The sequence below is a fragment of the Eriocheir sinensis genome, chromosome 59 (assembly GCF_024679095.1).
Source record: "Eriocheir sinensis breed Jianghai 21 chromosome 59, ASM2467909v1, whole genome shotgun sequence".
Classification (NCBI taxonomy): Eukaryota; Metazoa; Arthropoda; class Malacostraca; order Decapoda; family Varunidae; genus Eriocheir; species Eriocheir sinensis.
Window position 1 is genome coordinate 10,674,719 of NC_066567.1, and position 20,258 is coordinate 10,694,976.

The following is a 20,258-nucleotide window of genomic DNA, read 5'->3' on the forward strand; positions in this document are numbered from 1 at the left end:
TCTCTCTCTCTCTCTCACTCTCTCTCTCTCTCTCTCTCTCTCTCTCTCTCTCTCTCTCTCTCTCTCTCTCTCTCTCTCTCTCTCTCTCTCTCTCTCTCTCTCTCTCTCTCTCTCTCTCTCTCTCTTCTTTTTCCTTTTTTTCACTTCTTTTCTTTTTCCTTTGGCTGTTTTCCTCCTTCAAGTTCTCCTCCTCCTCCTCCTCCTCACTTTCGTCTTTCCTCCATTTTTCTCTCCTTCCTCTTTTCCTTTTCCTTTCCTCGTTTTTCTTTCTTTATTTTCCTCATTTTCCTCTTTTTTTCCTTCTTTTCCTCCTCCAACTTTTCCTCACCTCTCTCTCTCTCCTACTTTCCTCTCTTCCTTTTCTCTTTCTCCTTTTCCTTTTTCTTTCTTTCCTTTTTTTCCTCCTTCAAGTCTCTGCTATGTATCCTGCATCTGTCCTCCTCCTCCTCCTCCTCCTCCTCCTCTTCCTTCCCTCCTCTTCCTCTCCTCTTCTGCCTTACACCATTTCTTCTCTTCCATATCCGCCTCTCCTCCTCCTCCTCTTCCTTCCCTCCTTCTTCCCTCTCCTCTCCTTCCCTACATCATCTCTTCCTTTCTTCTCTTTTCCCATATATATCTCATCCACCTCCTTTATCTTCTTTTCCATCTTCTCTTTCAGCATCATCTTCTACTTCCTTCCCATCATCTTCTAGCCTTTCTAAGCATCCCCATCTATTAAATCTCCCAGCATCCCTTTTTTTTTATCCCATCTTTTTCAGCTTCCTTCTTCATCTCATCTCTTTCAGCATCTTCTCTTCTTTCTCATCTTAGCATCATCTTCAAGTCTTTCCCAGCATCCCTTTCTATCTCATCTCCCTTCTTTATCCTATCTTCTTCAGCTTCCTTTTCTATCTCATTCCCTTCTTCATCTCGTCTCTTTCAGCATCTTTTTTCTCATCTTTGCATCATCTTCAAGTCTTTCCCAGCAACTCTCTCTATCTCAATCTCCCCTATTCTCTTCTCATCTCTTAACATCCCTTCTTTATCTCATCTTCCTCACCTTCCTTTTCCATTTATCTCTTTCAGCATCTTCTTTTTCATCTCAGCATCATCTTCAAGTCTTTCCCAGCATCCCTCTCTATCTCAACCTCCGTCTCCCCTATTCCCTTCTTTTAGCATCCCTTCTTTACCCATCTTCCTCAGCTTCCTTTTCCATCTCATCTCTTTCAGCATCTTCTTTTTCATCTTAGGATTTCTTATCATATCTTATCCTTTCCTATCCTTTCTTATCCTTCTTCATCACACTTTCTTTGGCGTTCAATCCTATCCAATCTCTCAGTATCCTATCCCATTTTCTCTTTTCCTTCTTCTCTTCCTTCTTTCTTTTCTTCCTTTCTTTATTTCCTTCCTTTAATAGTTTTTGCCATTCTTTCCCTCTACCTCATCTTTCCTTTCTCCATTCTTTCCTGCTTTTTTCCTCTTTTTCTTCCTTCTTTTCTCCTTTTTCTTTCTTCTTTAGTTATTACTCTTTTTCTATTCCTTCTTTCCTTCCTTCCTTCCTTCCTTCCTTTTTCTAATTTTTCCTCTTTTATTCCTCCTTTTCTTCCTTTTTCCTTCCTTCCTTCCTTTCTTTTTAGTCTTTTTCTTTCCTCCTTTTCTTCCTCTTCCATCCTTTCCCAGCTTCTTTCCTTCCTTCCTTTCACAGCCTTTTTACTTTTCTTCTTTTCCTCCTTCCTTCTCTCCATCTCCTTCCTTCTTTTCTTCCTCCTTTTCCTCATCATCCTTTTCCATTCTTTCTTTCCCTTTTTTAATTCTTTTTCGTCTTTCTTTTCCTCCCTCATTTATTTTTTCTTTCTTCTCTGTTTTGTTTGTTTTGTGATTAGAGGTAAAAAAAGGAATATGGCCAACGGATTGATTAGATCACTGAAAGCAGGCAGCCTTGTAATGACCCAACAGACTTTCTGCTGCCTGCTAGTCCATGTTTCCATGTTTCCTCCTCCTCCTCCTCCTCCTTAAGTCAAGTTTCCTTTCTCTCCACTTACTTTTATGGAGAGAAATACACATTCTTCTCCTCCCACCTTTCCTCCTTTCCTCCATTTCTTCCTCCCCCTCACTCATTCATTCCTCCTCCTCCTCCTCCTCCTCCTCCTCTTTTTCTCCCTCTCAATCTCCTTTATCATTGCGTTCTCACCTCTTTCTGTTCTCTCCATTTCTCTCTCCCTCCCTCCCTCCCCCTTTAAAGATGTAGGGGGGGAGGGGAGGGGGGGCATCATCAGTATGTCTTTTGTAAGTGTGACAGTAGATGGTATTGCTATTGACTCTCTCTCTCTCTCTCTCTCTCTCTCTCTCTCTCTCTCTCTCTCTCTCTCTCTCTCTCTCTCTCTCTCTCTCTCTCTCTCTCTCTCTCTCTCTCTCTCGTGAACCATTTTTTTTTTTGAAGTAGAAACAAACAAACGAACAAACACAAAGAAAGAAAGAAAACAAACAAACAAACAAACAAACAAACAAACAAACTAACAAACAAACAAACAAAAAAGCAAACACACACACACACACACACACACACACACACACACACACACACACACACACACACACACACACACACACACACACACACACACATAATTACTTACAGGAAAAAGTGACCTCAATGTGTGTGTGTGTGTGTGTGTGTGTGTGTGTGTGATCGTCAGCGCAGCGTAACAATTATAATGCATTTGATCCTTCTATACGGCATTATTATTATTATTATTATTATTATTATTATTATTATTATTATGCGCTGGAGTGAATCGAAAAGGGCTTGCATCTCTCTCTCTCTCTCTCTCTCTCTCTCTCTCTCTCTCTCTCTCTCTCTCTCTCTCTCTCTCTCTCTCTCTCTCTCTCTCTCAATATAAATCTATCTATCTATCTATCTATCTATGTGTCTATCTATCTATCTATGTGTCTATCTCTTTATCTATCTATCCATCTATCTTTCTATCTATCTGTCTATTATATTTTCCCGTTTTCTATTTGTGGTCACGTGTCTTTCCGAACCACCGAACCCTCAAATTCGAACCACTAATGAAAAATGGCGGACGTACGCTCGCATGAACCGCCTCCACAATAAATAAATAAATAATAATAATAATAATAATAATAATAATAATAATAATAATAATAATGATGTTGATGGTTTGTGGAGCATTTTTCTCTTTTTTTTCTCTGTATTTCTTCTCCTCTTCGTCTCTCCATTCTCTCTTTCCTCCCTTCCCTTCTCTTCCTTCTCCTCTTTCTTCCTCCTTCCTTTCCTCCCTCCCTTTCTTATGCCTTTCCATCCTTCTCTCTTTCCTTCTCTTCCTCTTTCTCTTTCTCTTCGCCTGTTCGTTCCTTCTTCCCTCCATTCTTTCCTCTCTCTCTCTCTCTCTCTCTCTCTCTCTCTCTCTCTCTCTCTCTCTCTCTCTCTCTCTCTCTCTCTCTCTCTCTCTCTCTCTCTCTCTCTCTCTCTCTCTCTCTCTCTCCTCCCTTTCTTCTTTGCTCAGTTTTCCCTTCCTTCCTTTCCCCTTCCAATATTCCTTTCCTTTTTTTCTTTTCCCTTCCTTCTTTCCTCCTTTCCTACGCCTATCTTTCTCTCCCTAACCCTCTTTCCTCCCTTCGTTCTTTCCTCCTTTCCCTCCCTACGCCAGTCCAATCCTCCCTCCTTTTCCTCCCTTCTTCCCTCCATCCTTCTCTGTTTCCTCTGTTTAATCTTCCTCCTCTTCTCTTTCTTCTTCTCCTCCTCTTCCTCCTCTTCGTTGTCTTCATCTTCATCCTTCGTCCTTCGTCTTCTCCTCGTTCTTCTTCTCCACTTCCTTCTTATTCCTCCTCCTCCTCCTCTTCCTGTTCCTTCTCTTTCTCCCTAATTATTGTTGCCTTTGTTGTTTTCATTGTTTTATTGTTGTTGTTTTATCTAGTCTTTTATCTTTCTTTCTTTCTTTCATTCTTTACTTATCTTTGCTTTCTGGTGTTGAGTGTCGGAATATCTATCTTATTTATGGATGTTTTTTTTTTTGTTTGTTTTTGTATCGTTGAAATAATTAACGAACACCAATTATGAGATGAAAGCAAAAGTGACAGGTGTGTGTGTGTGTGTGTGTGTGTGTGTGTGGTTTAATTACAGGTGCTTTGTGTCTGTCAGTCTACCTGTCTGTCTGTCTGTCTGTCTGTCTGTCTGTCTATCTGTATATATGTATGTATATATGTCTGTCTGTCTGTCTGTCTGTCTATCTGTATATATGTATGTATATATGTCTGTCTGTCTGTCTGTCTGTCTGTCTGTCTCTGTCTCTGTCTGTCTATCTGTCTGTCTCTGTCTGTGTCTGTCTATCAATCTGCCTCTCTGTGTCTGTATCTATCTGTCTATCTATCTATCTATCTATCTGTCTGTCTCTGTCTGTGTCTGTCTATCTATCTGTCTGTCTGTGTCTGTTTATCTGTCTCTCTATCTATCTATCTATCTGTCTGTCTCTGTCTGTGTCTGTCTATCTATCTGTCTGTCTGTGTCTGTATCTATCTGTCTCTCTATCTATCTATCTATCTGTCTGTCTGTGTCTGTCTATCTATCTGTCTGTCTGTGTCTGTATCTATCTGTCTCTCTATCTATCTATCTATCTGTCTGTCTGTCTGTCTGTAGTGTAAGTTTTCCTTTCCTTTCTTATCTATTTCGTCATTTTCACTTTTTCTTTTTTTGTTAACTCAGATTCGGTCAAAGGGATTTTTTTCTTCACTTTTCACTTTTTTTATTTTTATTTTATCATTTTTATTTTCTATTATTTTTTTTTGCATTTCAAGTCTGGCATCATAATTTTCACCAAGTCCTTTTTTATTGTTTTTTTTTGTGTGTGTGAAGGTGTGTGTGTGTGTGTGTGTGTGTGTGTGTGTGTGTGTGTGTGTGTGTGTGTGTGTGTGTGTGAAAAAAGGTTTATTCTCGTTTATTCTCTCTTTCCTTCCTCTTTATTCTTCTCTTCTAGTTATTTTTATTTATTTACCTATTTATTTTATTCATCTTTACTTTTGCATAATTATTACTCACCTTTATTAGGGGGGGGGAAGGGGGAGGAGGGGGGGAAGGGTGGCTATTATTATTATTATTATTATTATTATTATTATTATTATTATTATTATTATTTTGTATAGAGTGAGGGTCGTTATGCAGGAGGAGGAGGAGGAGGAGGAGGAAGAAGAGGCAGGAAATGAGATAATTACTAGTCTCTCTCTCTCTCTCTCTCTCTCTCTCTCTCTCTCTCTCTCTCTCTCTCTCTCTCTCTCTCTCTCTCAGCGACCTCACTTCCCATTTTCTTTCTTCTCCATCAAAGGGGAATCTAAGTTATTTTTATTTTCATTTTTATTCAAAGAGAAACAAAAGAAATAATGTTACAACGACTATTATTATTATTATTATTATTATTATTATTATTATTATTATTATTATTATTATTATTATTATTATTATTATTATTATTATTATTATTATTATTGATGTTGTTGTTGTTGATGTTGTCCACGTTCTTTTCCTCCTCCTCCTCCTCTTCATCTCCCTCTTTCTTCCTTATTCTTTCTTTTCCTTGTGCTCTTCATCTTCCTCCTCCTCCATTCCTTTCCTCCTCCGCTTTCTTTTTCTCCTTCTCATCTTCGTTCTTCTTCCTTCATGTTTTGTTTCCTTTTCCTTATTCTCCTCCTCCTCCCCCTCCTCCTCTTTTCATGTTCTTCATCTTCCTTGTCTTCCTCCTCCGTTCCCCTCCTCCTCCTCCTCCTTCTTCTTCTACTTCTCATATTCGTTCTTCTTCCTCCTTTTTTTTTTCTTTTCCTTATTCTGTTCATCTTCTTCCTCTTCCTCTTCTTCTTCCTTTTCTTTCTTTTTCTCCTCTTTCCTCATCTTTCTCTTCCTCCTCCTCCTCCTCCTTCTCTTTCTTCTTCTACTTCTCATATTCGTTCTTCTTCCTCCTTTTTTTTCTTCTTTTCCTTATTCTGTTCATCTTCTTCCTCCTCCTCTTCTTCCTTTTCTTTCTTCTCTTTCTCCTCTTTCTTCATCTTCCTCCTCCTCCTCCTCCTCTTAGTGACTTCTGAGTGACCGTGTTAAAATAAAAAAACAGTAATAATAATAATAATAATAATAATAATAATAATAATAATAATAATAATACCACTTGTACTAGATGTCTCTCACTCCCTCTGGCTAATTCCACTCCCTTAATTAATAAAAAGGAAAGGTGTGTGTGTCTAACTATCGCATTACAGGTGAGAGAGAGAGAGAGAGAGAGAGAGAGAGAGAGAGAGAGAGAGAGAGAGAGAGAGAGAGGAGAGAGGAGTTTAAGCATATATTTTTTCCCTTCCTCCTCCTCCTCCTCCTCCTCCTCCTCCTTAATCTTCGGTTGCAGGGAGACCAGGCGCCTAAAATGTAATCTGTGTGTGTGTGTCTCTCTCTCTCTCTCTCTCTCTCTCTCTCTCTCTCTCTCTCTCTCTCTCTCTCTCTCTCTCTCTCTCTCTCTCTCTCTCTCTCTCTCTCTCTCTCTCTCTCTCTCTCTCTCTCTCTCTCTCTCTCTCTCGCTCTCTCTCTCTCTCTCTCTCTCTCTCTCTCTCTCTCTCTCTCTCTCTCTCTCTCTCTCTCTCTCTCTCTCTCTCTCTCTCTCTCTCTCTCTCTCTCTCTCTTTTCCGTTCCGTTGGGTAACTGATGTCTTTTGATGTTGAGAAAGGTGACGTTCCTTTTGGCATCTCATTCCTCCTCCTCCTCCTCCTCCTTCTCCTCCTCCTCCTCCTCCTTCTCCTCCTCCTCTTCCTCCTCCTCCTCCTTGATGTGTGATATATGCGCCATCTTGCCTCCTTTAGTCTTTTTTTTCTTTCCCTCTCACTCTGTCACTCACCTCATCTGTCAGTTAATTAGTCACAGGCGTAAGTCGTTTCACGTGTTGCAAAGGCGATTACCTGCTGGGAGGAGGAGGAAGGTTGGTGAAGTAGTTGTTCTTGTTGTTCTGGTTCTTCTTCTTCGTCTTCTTCTTCTTCTTCTTCTTCTTCTTCCTCTTCTTCTTCTCCTTCTTCCTCTTCTTCTTCTCCTTCTTCTTCTTCTTCTTCCTTTTCTTTTTCTTCTCCTTCTTCCTTTTCTTCTTCTTCTTCTTCTTTTTCTTCTTTTTCTTATCTTCGTTTCCGTGTGTCTTTCTTTCTCTTTCTTTCTTTCTCTCTCTCTCTCTCTCTCTCTCTCTCTCTCTCTCTCTCTCTCTCTCTCTCTCTCTCTCTCTCTCTCTCTCTCTCTCTCTCTCTCTCTCTCTCTCTCTCTCTCTCATCAACAACAACAACAACAACAACATCTCCTTCGATAAACGCACTATAGTCAATCCAGGAGGAACTGGCGGATTGGGGGGTGAGAGGTGCGGGTCAGCCCCGCACCGCACCTTGCCACACACTCTCAACACTCCTCGCTTCCTCTCATATGTCAGCTATTTACTACCTTTAAATGAATTTAATTAAATAATTGGATAATCCAATAAGGTCATATAGCGTTAAGATTGTTTCGTTTTTAAGATAATAACAAATATTTTGTATAAATACCACGACACTTGACAGTGTTGTATTCCAACGGTGTCATTCTACACATCCAGAGCCCAGGTCACTTCTCTCAAGGTCATGGAAGGGTCAGCAGGTGGGCCCATGGGTGGCCCGCTCCCGCCTCTGCCTCTCCCCTCCCTCCCTCTCCCTGCCTCTCCACGTCGTTGGCTGCACAGCCGCGAGAAAGAACTCATTTACAATGTAAACAAGTACTTTTTAGACGAAAAAAACAACAGAGGATTTATCATACCACTCACAAGAGTAACTGCAAGAACAGCAAGAGCCACTAATGTTAGTGAAAGAACTATTGAAAGAGTCTGCGCCAAACTGGATCATGAGTGCATGACAGCCTGTATTCTCGTCCCCGAAAAAGAGAGAGAGAGAGAGAGAGAGAGAGAGAGAGAGAGAGAGAGAGAGAGAAGGAGGAGGAGGAAATGAAGGGAGGGTAATGGTGGTCCACTTACCACCTTGACTCTAATCCCACAATTGGAGACAAGAGATGTGGCGGCGTGGTACGGGAGGAGAGACCCCCGCAGAAACCCCCCAATCCGCCAGTTCCTCGTGGATTCACTATAAGGCTAATTGGATCCGCTTCTTGTGGGATCCAATTCCTTCTTAGGTGCGTATAAGAAGCCGTGACTTGACGTGGTTGTGGCATCTATAGTTTTTTTGTTATTGCTAGTACGGTGAGAGATAAAGGGAAGGAGAAGCAGGAGGAGAAGAGAAGGAAGAGAAAGGAAGGAAGGGAAGGGAGAGAGGAGGTGAAGAAAGAGGAAAGCGAAGGAAAGGGAGGGAGAGAAGGAGGGAAGAAGAGGAGGAGGAGGAGAGAAAAGAAGGAAGGGAAGGAAGGAGGAGAAGGAAGAGGAAAGCGAAGTGAAAGGTAGGGAGAAAGTGGAGGGAAAAAGAGGAAAAGGAAGGAAGGGAGAGAAAGAGAGAGGAAGAGAAGAGAGATAATCAGGAAAGGAAGGATAAGGGTAATGAAGAAGAGTAAGAGAAAAGAGAAGAGAGAAATGAAGAAAGAATGAAGATAAAGAAAGATAGATAGATAGAAGGGTGGGAAAGGGGAAAGAGGAAAGAGGAGGAGGATGTGAGGTGGAGAAGAAGAAGAAGAAGGAAGGGAGGTGCATAGGAGAGATGTGTGGAGGGAAGAGGTGAGGGTAATTTCTGAGGTAAGCTTCGTTAATTGCGTGTGTGGCCTCAGGTGTGAAGGTACTGTGTGTGTGCGTGTGTTACATATATAAATCAGAGAGAGAGAGAGAGAGAGAGAGAGAGAGAGTCTAATTTTATGGTATCTGACTTGACTGCATGGGAAAAATAAAACACACACACACACACACACACACACACACGAGATCAGTCAGAATTCCGCTGGGAGACTAAAAGGAGGAGGAGGAGGAGGAGGAGGAGGAGGTTATACACGTCAACCTTAGTTTCTTTTCCCAATGACTAGAGTTATGGAGGTGGAAAACTTATCATAGACATCATATGGAAGAGGAGGAGGAGGAGGAGGAGGAGGAGGAGGAGGAAAGCGTAACCCTAAAATCGTAAGGAAATGGACATATTTTTTGTTTCGTGTGTGTGTGTGTGTGTGTGTGTGTGTGTGTGTGTGTGTGTGTGTGTGTGTGTGTGTGTGTCATTGTTTACTTACCTAATTTTTTATGTAACATTTTTCCTACTTTTTCTTTATTTCAATTTGTTTGTTTTTTTCTTCTCCCTTTGCCCTCTCCCTTTCTTCCTTCTCTCTCCCTTCCCTTATATTCTCCTTCATTTTATTCTCTTCTCTTTCCCTTTTCTTCTCTCTTCTCTTCCCTTAACTCTCCTTCCTTCTCTTTTTCCTCTCTCTCCCTTTCTTTCACACTCCCTTCTTCCCTTCTTTATCTCTCCCTTCTCTTCTCCCCTTTCCCTCCCTTTCCCATTAGCTTCCTTCTCCTCCCCCTCCCTCCCATTCCTTCACTCTCCCTTTCGCTAACAGGTGTTCACTCTCCCCCAGACAGATGCAGTCTCACGTGGGCAACAGGTGCTCCCGAGTGCTGGTGGTGGTGCTGGTAACCCTGGCGGCGTGCTTCACACCTGCCCCCGCTCAGGTAAGCACAGACAGACAGGTAGACAGAGAGACAGATAGACAGACACACAGGTAGACAGACAGAGAGACAGATAGACATACACACAGGTAGACAGAGACAGATAGACAGACAGACACACAGACATACAGAGAGAAAGACAGACAGACACACAACACACACACACACACACACACACACACACACACACACACACACACACACAGACACATTCATACATACACGCAAAAAAATTAAGAACCCCATAGATACCGACACACACACACACACACACACACACACACACACACACAGACGTTTACTTGCGATAGTTTTACTCCTTAGATTATTTTTTTATATTTTTTATAGATTGTTGTTTTTTCTCTCTCTCTCTCCCTCTCTCCTTTTCTCTCCACCCCCGGTTTTTAACAAGAGAAGAGGAGGATGAGGAGGAGGAGGAGGAGGAGGAGGAGGAGGAGGTTCACTTTGATGAAAACATTGCCATTTTACCTTCAGGGATATTCTGGCGAAGGTGTAAACAGGAGAGAGAGAGAGAGAGAGAGAGAGAGAGAGAGAGAGAGAGAGAGAGAGAGAGAGAGAGAGAGAGAGACTACTTTGATCTATACTCTCCCACAACACAACAACAACAACAACAACAACAACAACAACAACAACAACAATAATAATAATAATAATAATAATAATAATAATAATAATAATAATAACAATAATAACAACATCATCATCATCATCCCTTGTAATTACCTCCATGGCTTAAATCTCTGCCAGGATTATATATATTTTTTATTTGGTCATATTACTATTTATTTTATTTTTTATTTTATTTTTTTCCGCCCTGAATGAAACGTTTCCGAGTCAAACGTTCCAATCTGTGCCACAACTTTTCTTTTTTTTTCTCTTTTTTTGGACCCGCTGTTGTCCTCATTGCTTTGACGTTTTTTTTGTTTCATTCTGTTTCGTTCACTTATTTGGTAGTTTCGTAGAGATATATTTTTCCCTTGTCCTTTTTGAGTTTTTTTCAAGATATTTTGTTTTGTTATTTTTTTCTATTTTGGTGCCGTTCTGTGGCTACTACTACTACTACTACTACTACTACTACTACTACTACTACTACTTTTTTTTATTACAACAAAGAAGACAGTTCAAAGGCACACAAAAAAGGAAACAATAATAAAAAAAAGCCCGCTACTCGTTGCTCCTAAAAAGAATCCAAAGAGGTGGCCGAATGAGGGGTCAGTTTCTACTATTACTACTACTACTACTACTACTACTACTACTACTACTAAACAAAGCAAAACACACCAAAAAAATAATAATCACAAAGCTGCAAAGTCAACTGAAGCCCAAAACGCGACTCTAAACTCTTCCACGCCACAAACTCCTCATAAAAACAAACGGACCAATCTTATACAATAGTCGAAGTAATGTGATAGTGGTGGTGGCGGTGGTGGTGGTGGTGGTAGTGGTTGCGGTGGTGGTGGTGGTGGTGGTGGGGGCCGTTCTATTGACAACGTTCCCCTCACACGCTCCGCCACATCCCTTCATCTCTTCTACATTGTTATACGTTTATTGCGCCTTCAGAACGGGGGGGCGAGAACTGACCTCATATTTTCAGAAGCTTTCGAGTCTCGTAACAAATATTTTCCGAGGCCACAAAGGGAGACCAGTCGTGTTCTGAAGAGTGTTTTTCATATCCATGGCGCAGAAGCCTTGTCAAACTATCCCTTGGCTCATAAAACTACCCTGGAAATACCCACAATATCCTCTATGAAAGCCTTAGCAAATATGGCTGTGTGAACTTCGAAATGTTGGAGAGTATATGTGTGTCGTATTATAAGACATTCGGCCCCTAAGTTCACATATTTGACAAGGCTTTCATAGGAGTTGTGGGTATTTCCATAGGTAGTTTGATGACCCTGGTGGTAGTTTGGCTCTTCCTCTGTACTGTGACCCTGAAGAAACACTCATTAGAACCCGACTGATCTCCTTTTTGACTTTTAGAAATAGCTGATGTGAGAAGCGAAGGTGTCTCGTTATACCAACCTATGTATCCTTATTAGAGAAAGCAGAGATAAGTGGCAACAATTGAGGTTATGGGAAGTGACAGTAACTCTATTCTGGCTGGTACTGAATCTGTATATACAACTTGAAACACATTTAATTTCCACAAGAGAGAGAAGAGAGTATTAATCTTACGAACTACACACAATGGGACATATTATTAAACATTTCATCTCTCAAGTAGTAAGGCAAGTACGCACATTTGACGAGGCTTCCGTGGGAGTTCGTGGCATTCCCAGGGATAGTTTTATGACCCTGGTGGTAGTCTGACCCTTCTCCTGTACCGTGAACCTAAACAAACACTCATTAGAACCTGACTGATCCCCTTTTTGCCCTTTGGAAGTAGATGATGTAAGAGCCGACAGCGAGAATACTCAACTTAACCTTTTCACACTTCTACAGGCATTCTAACACCTACGCCGTTTCTTATACATTGAAACCACGGCTGGGGGCTGATATGTGGGTGTGTTAGCCCCTAAATGTTTGAGAATATCGACTTTGCCATCTTCAATCTTACACAGGCATTTTAACACCATCCCTTCTTTCTTATACATTGAAACCACGGCTGGGGGCTGATATGTGGGTGTGAAATTCCTTTAATGTTTGAGAATATCGACTTTACCATCTTCAATCTTACACAGGCATTCTAACACCATCCCTCCTTTCTTATACATTGATACCACGGCTGGGGCGCTGAAATATGGGTGTGTTAGCCCCTAAATGTTTGAGAATATCGACTTTACCATCTTCAATCTTACACAGGCATTCTAACACCATCCCTCCTTTCTTATACATTGAAACCACGGCTGGGGCGCTGAAATATAGGTGTGTTAGCCCCTAAATGTTTGAGAATATCAACTTTAACATCTTCACACTTACAGAGGCATTCTAACCATCCCCCCCTCTCAGATACATTGGAACCGTGGCTGGGGCGCTGGCGGATCCATGGGCAAGCGCTTCCCATCTTCTGTGGCGTCCAGCAGCCCAAGCGTCGCCGGTGGAAGGGGGGACTTAGGCACGGAGGAGGCCGGGTTTATGACAGCCGTGGATTGCTCAGCTGACCTCACCCACGCTTACAACCTCCTGCTGAAGATCATTGAGGTAAGTGCTGTAGTAGTAGTAGTAGTAGTAGTAGTAGTAGGAGTAGGAGGAGGAGGAGGTGGAGGAGTGGATGTTCTTATAGTTACTGCTGGAAATTATTGAGGTAAGGTTCCAGTAAAAGTAGTAGTAGTAGTAGTAGTAGTAGTAGTAGTAGTAGTGGTGGTGGTGGTGGTGATAGACTCAGAACTGGATATTATGTAAAGAAAACGAAGAAAATGGAGTCAGAGAGAGAGAGAGAGAGAGAGAGAGAGAGAGAATCATATCATAAGTGTATATCATAATTACTCCCAACACTCAGCTTAAAACACCAACAAACAAACAAACAAACAAAAAAAGTTCAATATTAAACCTGGAATCGTTCTCAGTAAGGTTGGAATAAGCTGGAATGTGCCGCAGGAATTCTACCGCTCTGGGAATTCGCCGTTTTTCCAACCATCATATTTCTTTTTATTTTTTCCGCCTGTATTAAGTTCCGTCTCTAGTTACAAGGGAATCACTGTATATTTTTCCCTTTCTGGTCATCTGCTTCGTTTCCATATGTGCCTGTCTGTCTGTCTGTCTGTCTGTTTTCTCTCTGTTTTTTCTGTCTATGCATCCGTCTGTCTGTCTCTGTTTCAGTCTGTCTGTCTTTCATTCTTTCTCCGTTTTTGTCTTGGTTATTTTTCTCTACCTCTTTGTCTGTTTGTCTGTCTGTCTGTCTGTTTCTCTGTCTGTCTTTATGTATCCGTCCGTCTGTCTATCTCTCATTCTTTCTCTATTTCTGTCTTGGTTATTTTTCTTTGTCTCTTTGTCTGTCTGTCTGTCTGTCTGTTTCTCTGTCTGTCTTTTCTGTCTTTATGTATCCGTCTGTCTGTCTATCTCTCAATCTTTCTCTATTTCTGTCTTGGTTATTTTTCTTTGTCTCTTTGTCTGTCTGTCTGTCTGTCTGTTTCTCTGTCTGTCTTTTCTGTCTGTATGTATCCGTCTGTCTGTCTCTGTCTCCGTCTGTCTATCTCTCAATCTTTCTCTGTTTCTGTCTTGGTTATTTTTCTTTGTCTCTTCGTCAGTCTGTCTGTCTGTTTCTCTGTCTGTCTTTTCTGTCTGTATGTATCCGTCTGTCTGTCTCTGTCTCCGTCTGTCTATCTCTCAATCTTTCTCTGTTTCTGTCTTGGTTATTTTTCTTTGTCTCTTTGTCAGTCTGTCTGTCTGTTTCTCTGTCTGTCTTTTCTGTCTGTATGTATCCGTCTGTCTGTCTCTGTTTCCGTCTGTCTATCTCTCAATCTTTCTCTTTCTGTCTTGGTTATTTTTCTTTGTCTCTTTGTCTGTCTGTCTGTCTGTTTCTCTGTCTGTCTATTTCTGTCTTTATGTATCCGTCTGTCTGTCTCTGTTTCCGTCTGTCAATCTCTCAATTTTTCTCTGTTTCTGTCTTGGTTATTTTTCTCTACCTCTTTGTCTGTCTGTCTGTCTGTCTGTTTCTCTGTCTGTGTATTTCTGTCTTTATGTATCCGTCTGTCTGTCTCTGTTTCCGTCTGTCTATCTCTCAATCTTTCTCTGTTTCTGTCTTGGTTATTTTTCTCTACCTCTTTGTCTGTCTGTCTGTATGTATGTTTGTCTATCTGTTCCTCTGTCTGTCTTAATATATCTGTCTTTTCTGTCTTTATTTCCCTATTTTTGTTTTCTTATCTCCTTTTCTTCGTCTTAATATATAATTTAGGACACACGGCATTCCTGAGACGAGACTTTTATGTAAGATCAGAAGAAGAAGAAGAAGAAGAAGAAGAAGAAGAAGAATGAGGAGAATAAGAATAAGAAGAATGACAATAAGAGGAAAAAGAAGAAAAAGAAGATGATGATGAAGAAGAAGAAGAAGAAGAAGAAGAAGAACGAGAATGTAAAGAGGAAGAAGAAGAAGAAGAAGAAAAAGAAAAGAAGAAAAAGAAGAAGAAGAAGCAAAAGAAGAAAAAGAAGAAGAACGAGAATGTAAAGAGGAAGAAGAAGAAGAAGAAAAAGAAAAAAGAAAAAGAAAAAGAAGAGGAAGAAGAAGAAGAAGAAGAAGAAGGATAATTAGTATACGGAGTTCAATCTTGCATAATGTTCTAATCCAAACCTCTTTCCTGACCTTTAGAGATTTGGATTCCTTAGGCAACTTCGTATTAACTCCTCTGTTGTTTTTGTTTGTCTTGTTTATTCTTGTTTGTCTTTTGTTTTTTGTAATTGTTTTGTTTTGTTTTTTCATCCACTGTTTTTTTTTTCTTCGTTTCTTTTGTCTTTGTTTGTTTGTTTGTTTTCTTTTTGTTCACTTTTGTTTGCTCTGTTTATCCCATCTTTATCATCTCTTTCTCTAGCTCCCTCTTTCATCATAATCATCAACCTTCTATCTTTCTATCCATCATTTATTTTCCCTTCTCCCATCTCCCATCTTCCTCACCTATCATCTTCCCTTCTTTATCTATCATTTTTCTTCTATCCCGTCTATCCACTGTTTTATTAGTCTGTTCCTTCATCCTTAATTTATCGACTTATTCTCAATCCAGTTTTTATGCCTAACCTGATTCGGTCAAACTTGTACCCTGTAAAACTGCAGGGGGTTCCATCCTGTACCCAAACCTACTATGCGCTATGTGGTATGTGGTATGTGGTATGGTTGACAGCACAGGGATGGAAGAATGAAGCTACTGGTTAACTTTTGCATGAGGGAGTTGGACAGCACAGGGATGAAAGAATGAAGATATCGGTTAACTCTTTCATGAGGGAGTTGGACAGCTACACAGGGATGAAAGAGTGCAGATACTGGTTAACTTTTGCATGAGGGAGTTGGACAGCACAGGGATGAAAGAATGAAGATATCGGTTAACTCTTTCATGAGGGAGTTGGACAGCTACACAGGGATGAAAGAGTGCAGATGCTGGTTAACTTTTGCATCAGGGAGTTGGACAGCACAGGGATGAAAGAGTGAAGATGTCGGTTAACTCTTTCATGAGGGAGTTGGACAGCTACACAGGGATGAAAGAGTGAAGATGTCGGTTAACTCTTTCATGAGGGAGTTGGACAGCACAGGGATGAAAGAGTGAAGATGTCGGTTAACTCTTTCATGAGGGAGTTGGACAGCTGCACAGGGATGAAAGAGTGAAGATGTCGGTTAACTCTTTCATGAGGGAGTTGGACAGCTACACAGGGATGAAAGAATGAAGATATCGGTTAACTCTTTCATGAGGGAGTTGGACAGCACAGGGATGGAAGAATGAAGCTACTGGTTAACTCTTTCATGAGGGAGTTGGACAGCTACACAGGGATGAAAGAGTGAAGATGTCGGTTAACTCTTTCATGAGGGAGTTGGACAGCACAGGGATGGAAGAATGAAGCTACTGGTTAACTCTTTCATGAGGGAGTTGGACAGCACAGGGATGAAAGAATGAAGATATCGGTTAACTCTTTCATGAGGGAGTTGGACAGCCACACAGGGATGAAAGAGTGCAGATACTGGTTAACTTTTGGATCAGGGAGTTGGACAGCACAGGGATGAAAGAGTGAAGATGTCGGTTAACTCTTTCATGAGGGAGTTGGACAGCTACACAGGGATGAAAGAGTGCAGATACTGGTTAACTCTTGCATCAGGGAGTTAGAGATTACAAGGATGAAAGAATGTAGATACTGATTGAATCTTGCACCAGGGAATTGGACAGCATTTACATTTCATCCACTAATAGCAGATAGGGTACTATGAACTATATCTACTACTACTACTACTACTACTACTACTACTACTACTACCAGGATCATTAGAATCAGCAGCATCAGGGATTTTAATGAGGTCCCAGGTTTGAAGATTAATGAGTTGATTGGTAGAATAGATGCACCTGTTTCTCATTACTCTCTCTCTCTCTCTCTCTCTCTCTCTCTCTCTACGGTAATCACAGTGAAGATAGAGAGAGAAACAGAGAAAGGAGGAAAGAATGTCATAGATCTTGTAAGTAATCATCACTCACTAACCCTTGTGTCATTCCCCACGCCCTGATCACACACTGGACTCGTCATCGCTAGCAAGTTCATAATACTCCCGATTAAAGTTTTGAGGCTCATTTTGTAGATAACTGGGAGGTGCCGGGACCTTGTCACTTCTTCCTTCCTTCCTTCCTTTCCTCTCCTTTCCTTTTCTTCACTTCCATCAAATTCTCCTTCTCCAGTCCGCTCCCTACCTTTTGCTGTGTGTGTGTGTGTGTGTGTGTGTGTGTGTGTGTGTGTATTTACCTAGTTGTATTTTCCTAGTTATAGTTTTACAGGGCCTGGGCTTTACGCTCGTGTGGTCCCGTCTCCGTATCTGCATTTATCCAAGTTTTCCTTTAAAGCTTTGCACACTTCTCGCCGATACTACATCCTCACTTAGTCTGTTCCAAACCTCTATATTTCTTTTCGGGAAGCTATATTTCTTTATGTCTCTCAAGCATCATATTCCTTCTTTTAGTGGTAACTCCTCATTATCTACTTCTTCCTTTGTGTGTGTGTGTGTGTGTGTGTGTGTGTGTGTGTGTGTGTGTCATGTCTTACGCCCACACCTTTCAGAGTGAGGCTACTAGAATCGCCGCCTGTGAGCTTCGAAGTGAAACAGCCGCAGCCTCTTCAGTAGCAGGGGAGCATGAGGACCACCCCGCGCGCGTCCTCCCCTGGTGGAAGGCCTCAACCACCGACCAGTAACCTCCCCACACCCCCAGCCCCCCCATGTAGCCCCCTATCCTCCCCCTCCATCACCCCCTCCTCCTTTCACGCCGCGATAGCCATGTCCTTCTTCCTTCCTTCGTGAAATGGGTCTTGTTCCCTCTCCCTCTCCTCCTCTCCCTTCTTCCTTCTCTTTTTCTCTTCCTTCTTCTTATAATTTGTTTTTTCCTCTCCCTTTCCTTCGTTAAATGGGTCTCGTCTCCTCTCCTTCTCTCTCCCTCCTTCGTTCCTTTTTTTCTTTCTTTCTTCTTCTGATTCTTTTCTCTTTTCCTTCTCCCTCCTTCTTTAAATGTTCTCTCTTCTCTTCCTCTCTTCTTTCTCTTCTTTTCCTCCTCTCCATTCCTTCTTTCAATTATCTTCCTTTCTTCCTTCCTCTTATACTAAAATCCTCCCTTCCTTCCTTTCCTTTCCTTTTCTTTCCTCCATATCTCGTCACCTCCATCAACTTCTTTCCCTCTCTCCTCCTCCTCCTCCTCCTCCTCCTTACCTCTCTATCACCATCCAGAATCAGAGTACCACCACCATCATCACCACCACCACCTCCCAAGGCAGTTGTGTACGAGGGAGCTTTTGTATACACCTTTTTTTGTGTGTGTGTATGTGTGTGTGTGTGTGTGTGTGTGGTTGGTGGTGGTGGTGTCTGTTGTCAAGGGACGCTCTCTTCCTCCTCCTCCTCCTCCTCCTCCAAAGAAGTTGTTGTAGACAGTGACGGTGATGAAGGAGGAAGTTGGTTCGAAGTCTCTCTTTTGGGGGTTGGATACAGAGAGAAGTTCAGAAGTGAGGTTAGAGGAAGTGAAGTGAAGTGAAGGTTGAGATGAAGCGGGAGAAGCTGAAGTGAAGGAAGGAAAGTGAGGTGAGGGAATATGAGATGAGGGAAGATGAGTTCGGGATTGAAGTGCATTTTGAGACTGAAGAAGGAAAAAAGATTAAGAAGAAGAGACATTAGAGGAAGTGAAGTGAGTTGTTAGGTGATATGAGGTAAGGTGAGGATTGAAGTGTATTTAAAGAAGGAAAAAGAGCAAGATGAAGTGAGATAAGAGGAAGTGAAGTGAAGTTGTTAGGTGGAATGAGGTAGGGTGAGAACTGAAGTGTGTTTTGAGGTTGGATAAGGAAATAAGATGAGGTGAAGTTGGATAAAAATGAGTTGAAGTGAAGTGAGGTGAGGTAACACGGGGGATGAAATAAGGTGAACTGAGGTGAAGTGTTAGGAAGAGATTGTTGAAATGAGGTTTGTTTTTGTCACGTCCAAGCAAATATGTGCAAATTAACCAGTGCACATGAACCCCAAAAATCTGATTCAGCTGACGAACGAAAGAAAACGAGAGTGAGCGAAGACTTGAGAGATTACACAATGCTGACAGTAGGTGGCGAATTATTAGGTTGTTTTTCATATTACTTAATGCTTAAATTGTCTGTACCTAAATGTTTGATTGTCCTAACGAATTAAATAATAGGCGATTGAGCAAAGACTTAGAGATTACACAATGATAACCGTAAAAGGCGAATAGCTTCAGTAGTTTTCATATTACTTCATGTTATGCAAATCTGCCTCGCCATATGATCGAAAGAATAGGAAAGAGTTGATTAGATGAAGCAAACGGAAATTCGCTGTCAGTATTTAGGTTTTGGTTAAGGAAAATCACTGAAAAAAAATGTTTGACTGCATTGAAAGAAAAATGAGGGTTCAGTTATTAGTTACAGTATTTATATTTTGTTTTGTTTACTTATAATTGAAAGATGAAATGAGGAAATATAAATACGAATGCTTATGTGAGAGTTTGTTGAGTTTAATCTGATAATGAAAGTTAAGTTCAAATAAGTATGGAGGAGTACTGGTCGCAAAATTATCACAGTCACTACTCATTAAGAAGTGAAGGTGGCAATTAGAGGTTAGAGGGGGGCAGGTGTGTGTGTGTTTGTATGTGCGTGTTTCAACCCAATAAGTGAAAGCTCATTGACTCAACAGAAATTCAAACGGCTTAACCCCTTCACTTTTCCTCCTTGTCAAACGAACTTACATCCCCCCCCCCCCACACACACATACAAAAAAAGAAAATAATAGAAAAAATACATTATTTAGTAGCAAACACGTTCCTTGATGCTTGTATTTGCCCCACTAATTAAACTAACGGACAGAGAAAGTAGAGAGCACACAAGAAGTGATCTAAAAATAGGTAAATAAATACGAATGAATCTAATGAATACTAATTAGTCTCATAAGGGTAATAAAGATAGAATGAATATGACCGGAACCTATTAAAACAATCTGACAAATCCAATGTCTGATAAAATGGAGTAACTAGAAGTGAAATCTGCAAACAAACAAGGATGATAGACAAGGGAATTAGAAAGCCCGTCGCTCAAAATACTCCCTTCCTTCGTCTTCACCTCCATGTTTATTTCTCCCTCTTTATCCACACTCCTTCCTTACCTTACCTTACCTTACCTAACACTCTAGATTTACCTTTTTAACTTACCATACCTTTCCCTCCACTTCAGTTACTCCTTACCTTACATTTCCCTATAGATACACCCTCCTATCTTACCTTACCTTAAATTTCCTTACCTTACCTTACCTTACCTAACACTAAATTTACCTTTCTACCTTACCATACCTTTCCCTCCACTTCTGTTACTCCTTACCTTACATTTCCCTATAGATACACCTTCCTATCTTACCTTACCTTAAATTTCCTTACCTTACCTTACCTTACCTAACACTCTAGATTTACCTTTCTGCCTTACCTTTCCCTCCATTTCAGTTACTCCTTACCTTACATT

At 41.1% G+C, this 20,258-nt stretch overlaps 1 protein-coding gene across 1 annotated transcript in view; it reads left to right on the forward strand.

The window, feature by feature from the left end:
- LOC126985578 (uncharacterized) overlaps positions 1 to 19,498 on the forward strand; it is a 19,637-nt gene extending 139 nt beyond the window's left edge. Inside the window, exons 2-4 of the mRNA XM_050840724.1 lie at positions 9,537 to 9,626; positions 12,594 to 12,785; positions 17,325 to 19,498. Of these exons, the coding sequence (XP_050696681.1) occupies positions 9,537 to 9,626; positions 12,594 to 12,785; positions 17,325 to 17,456 (414 nt within the window). The 3' untranslated portion in view covers positions 17,457 to 19,498. The remainder of the gene's footprint in view (positions 1 to 9,536; positions 9,627 to 12,593; positions 12,786 to 17,324) is intronic.
- The last annotated feature ends 760 nt before the right edge of the window (positions 19,499 to 20,258 follow it).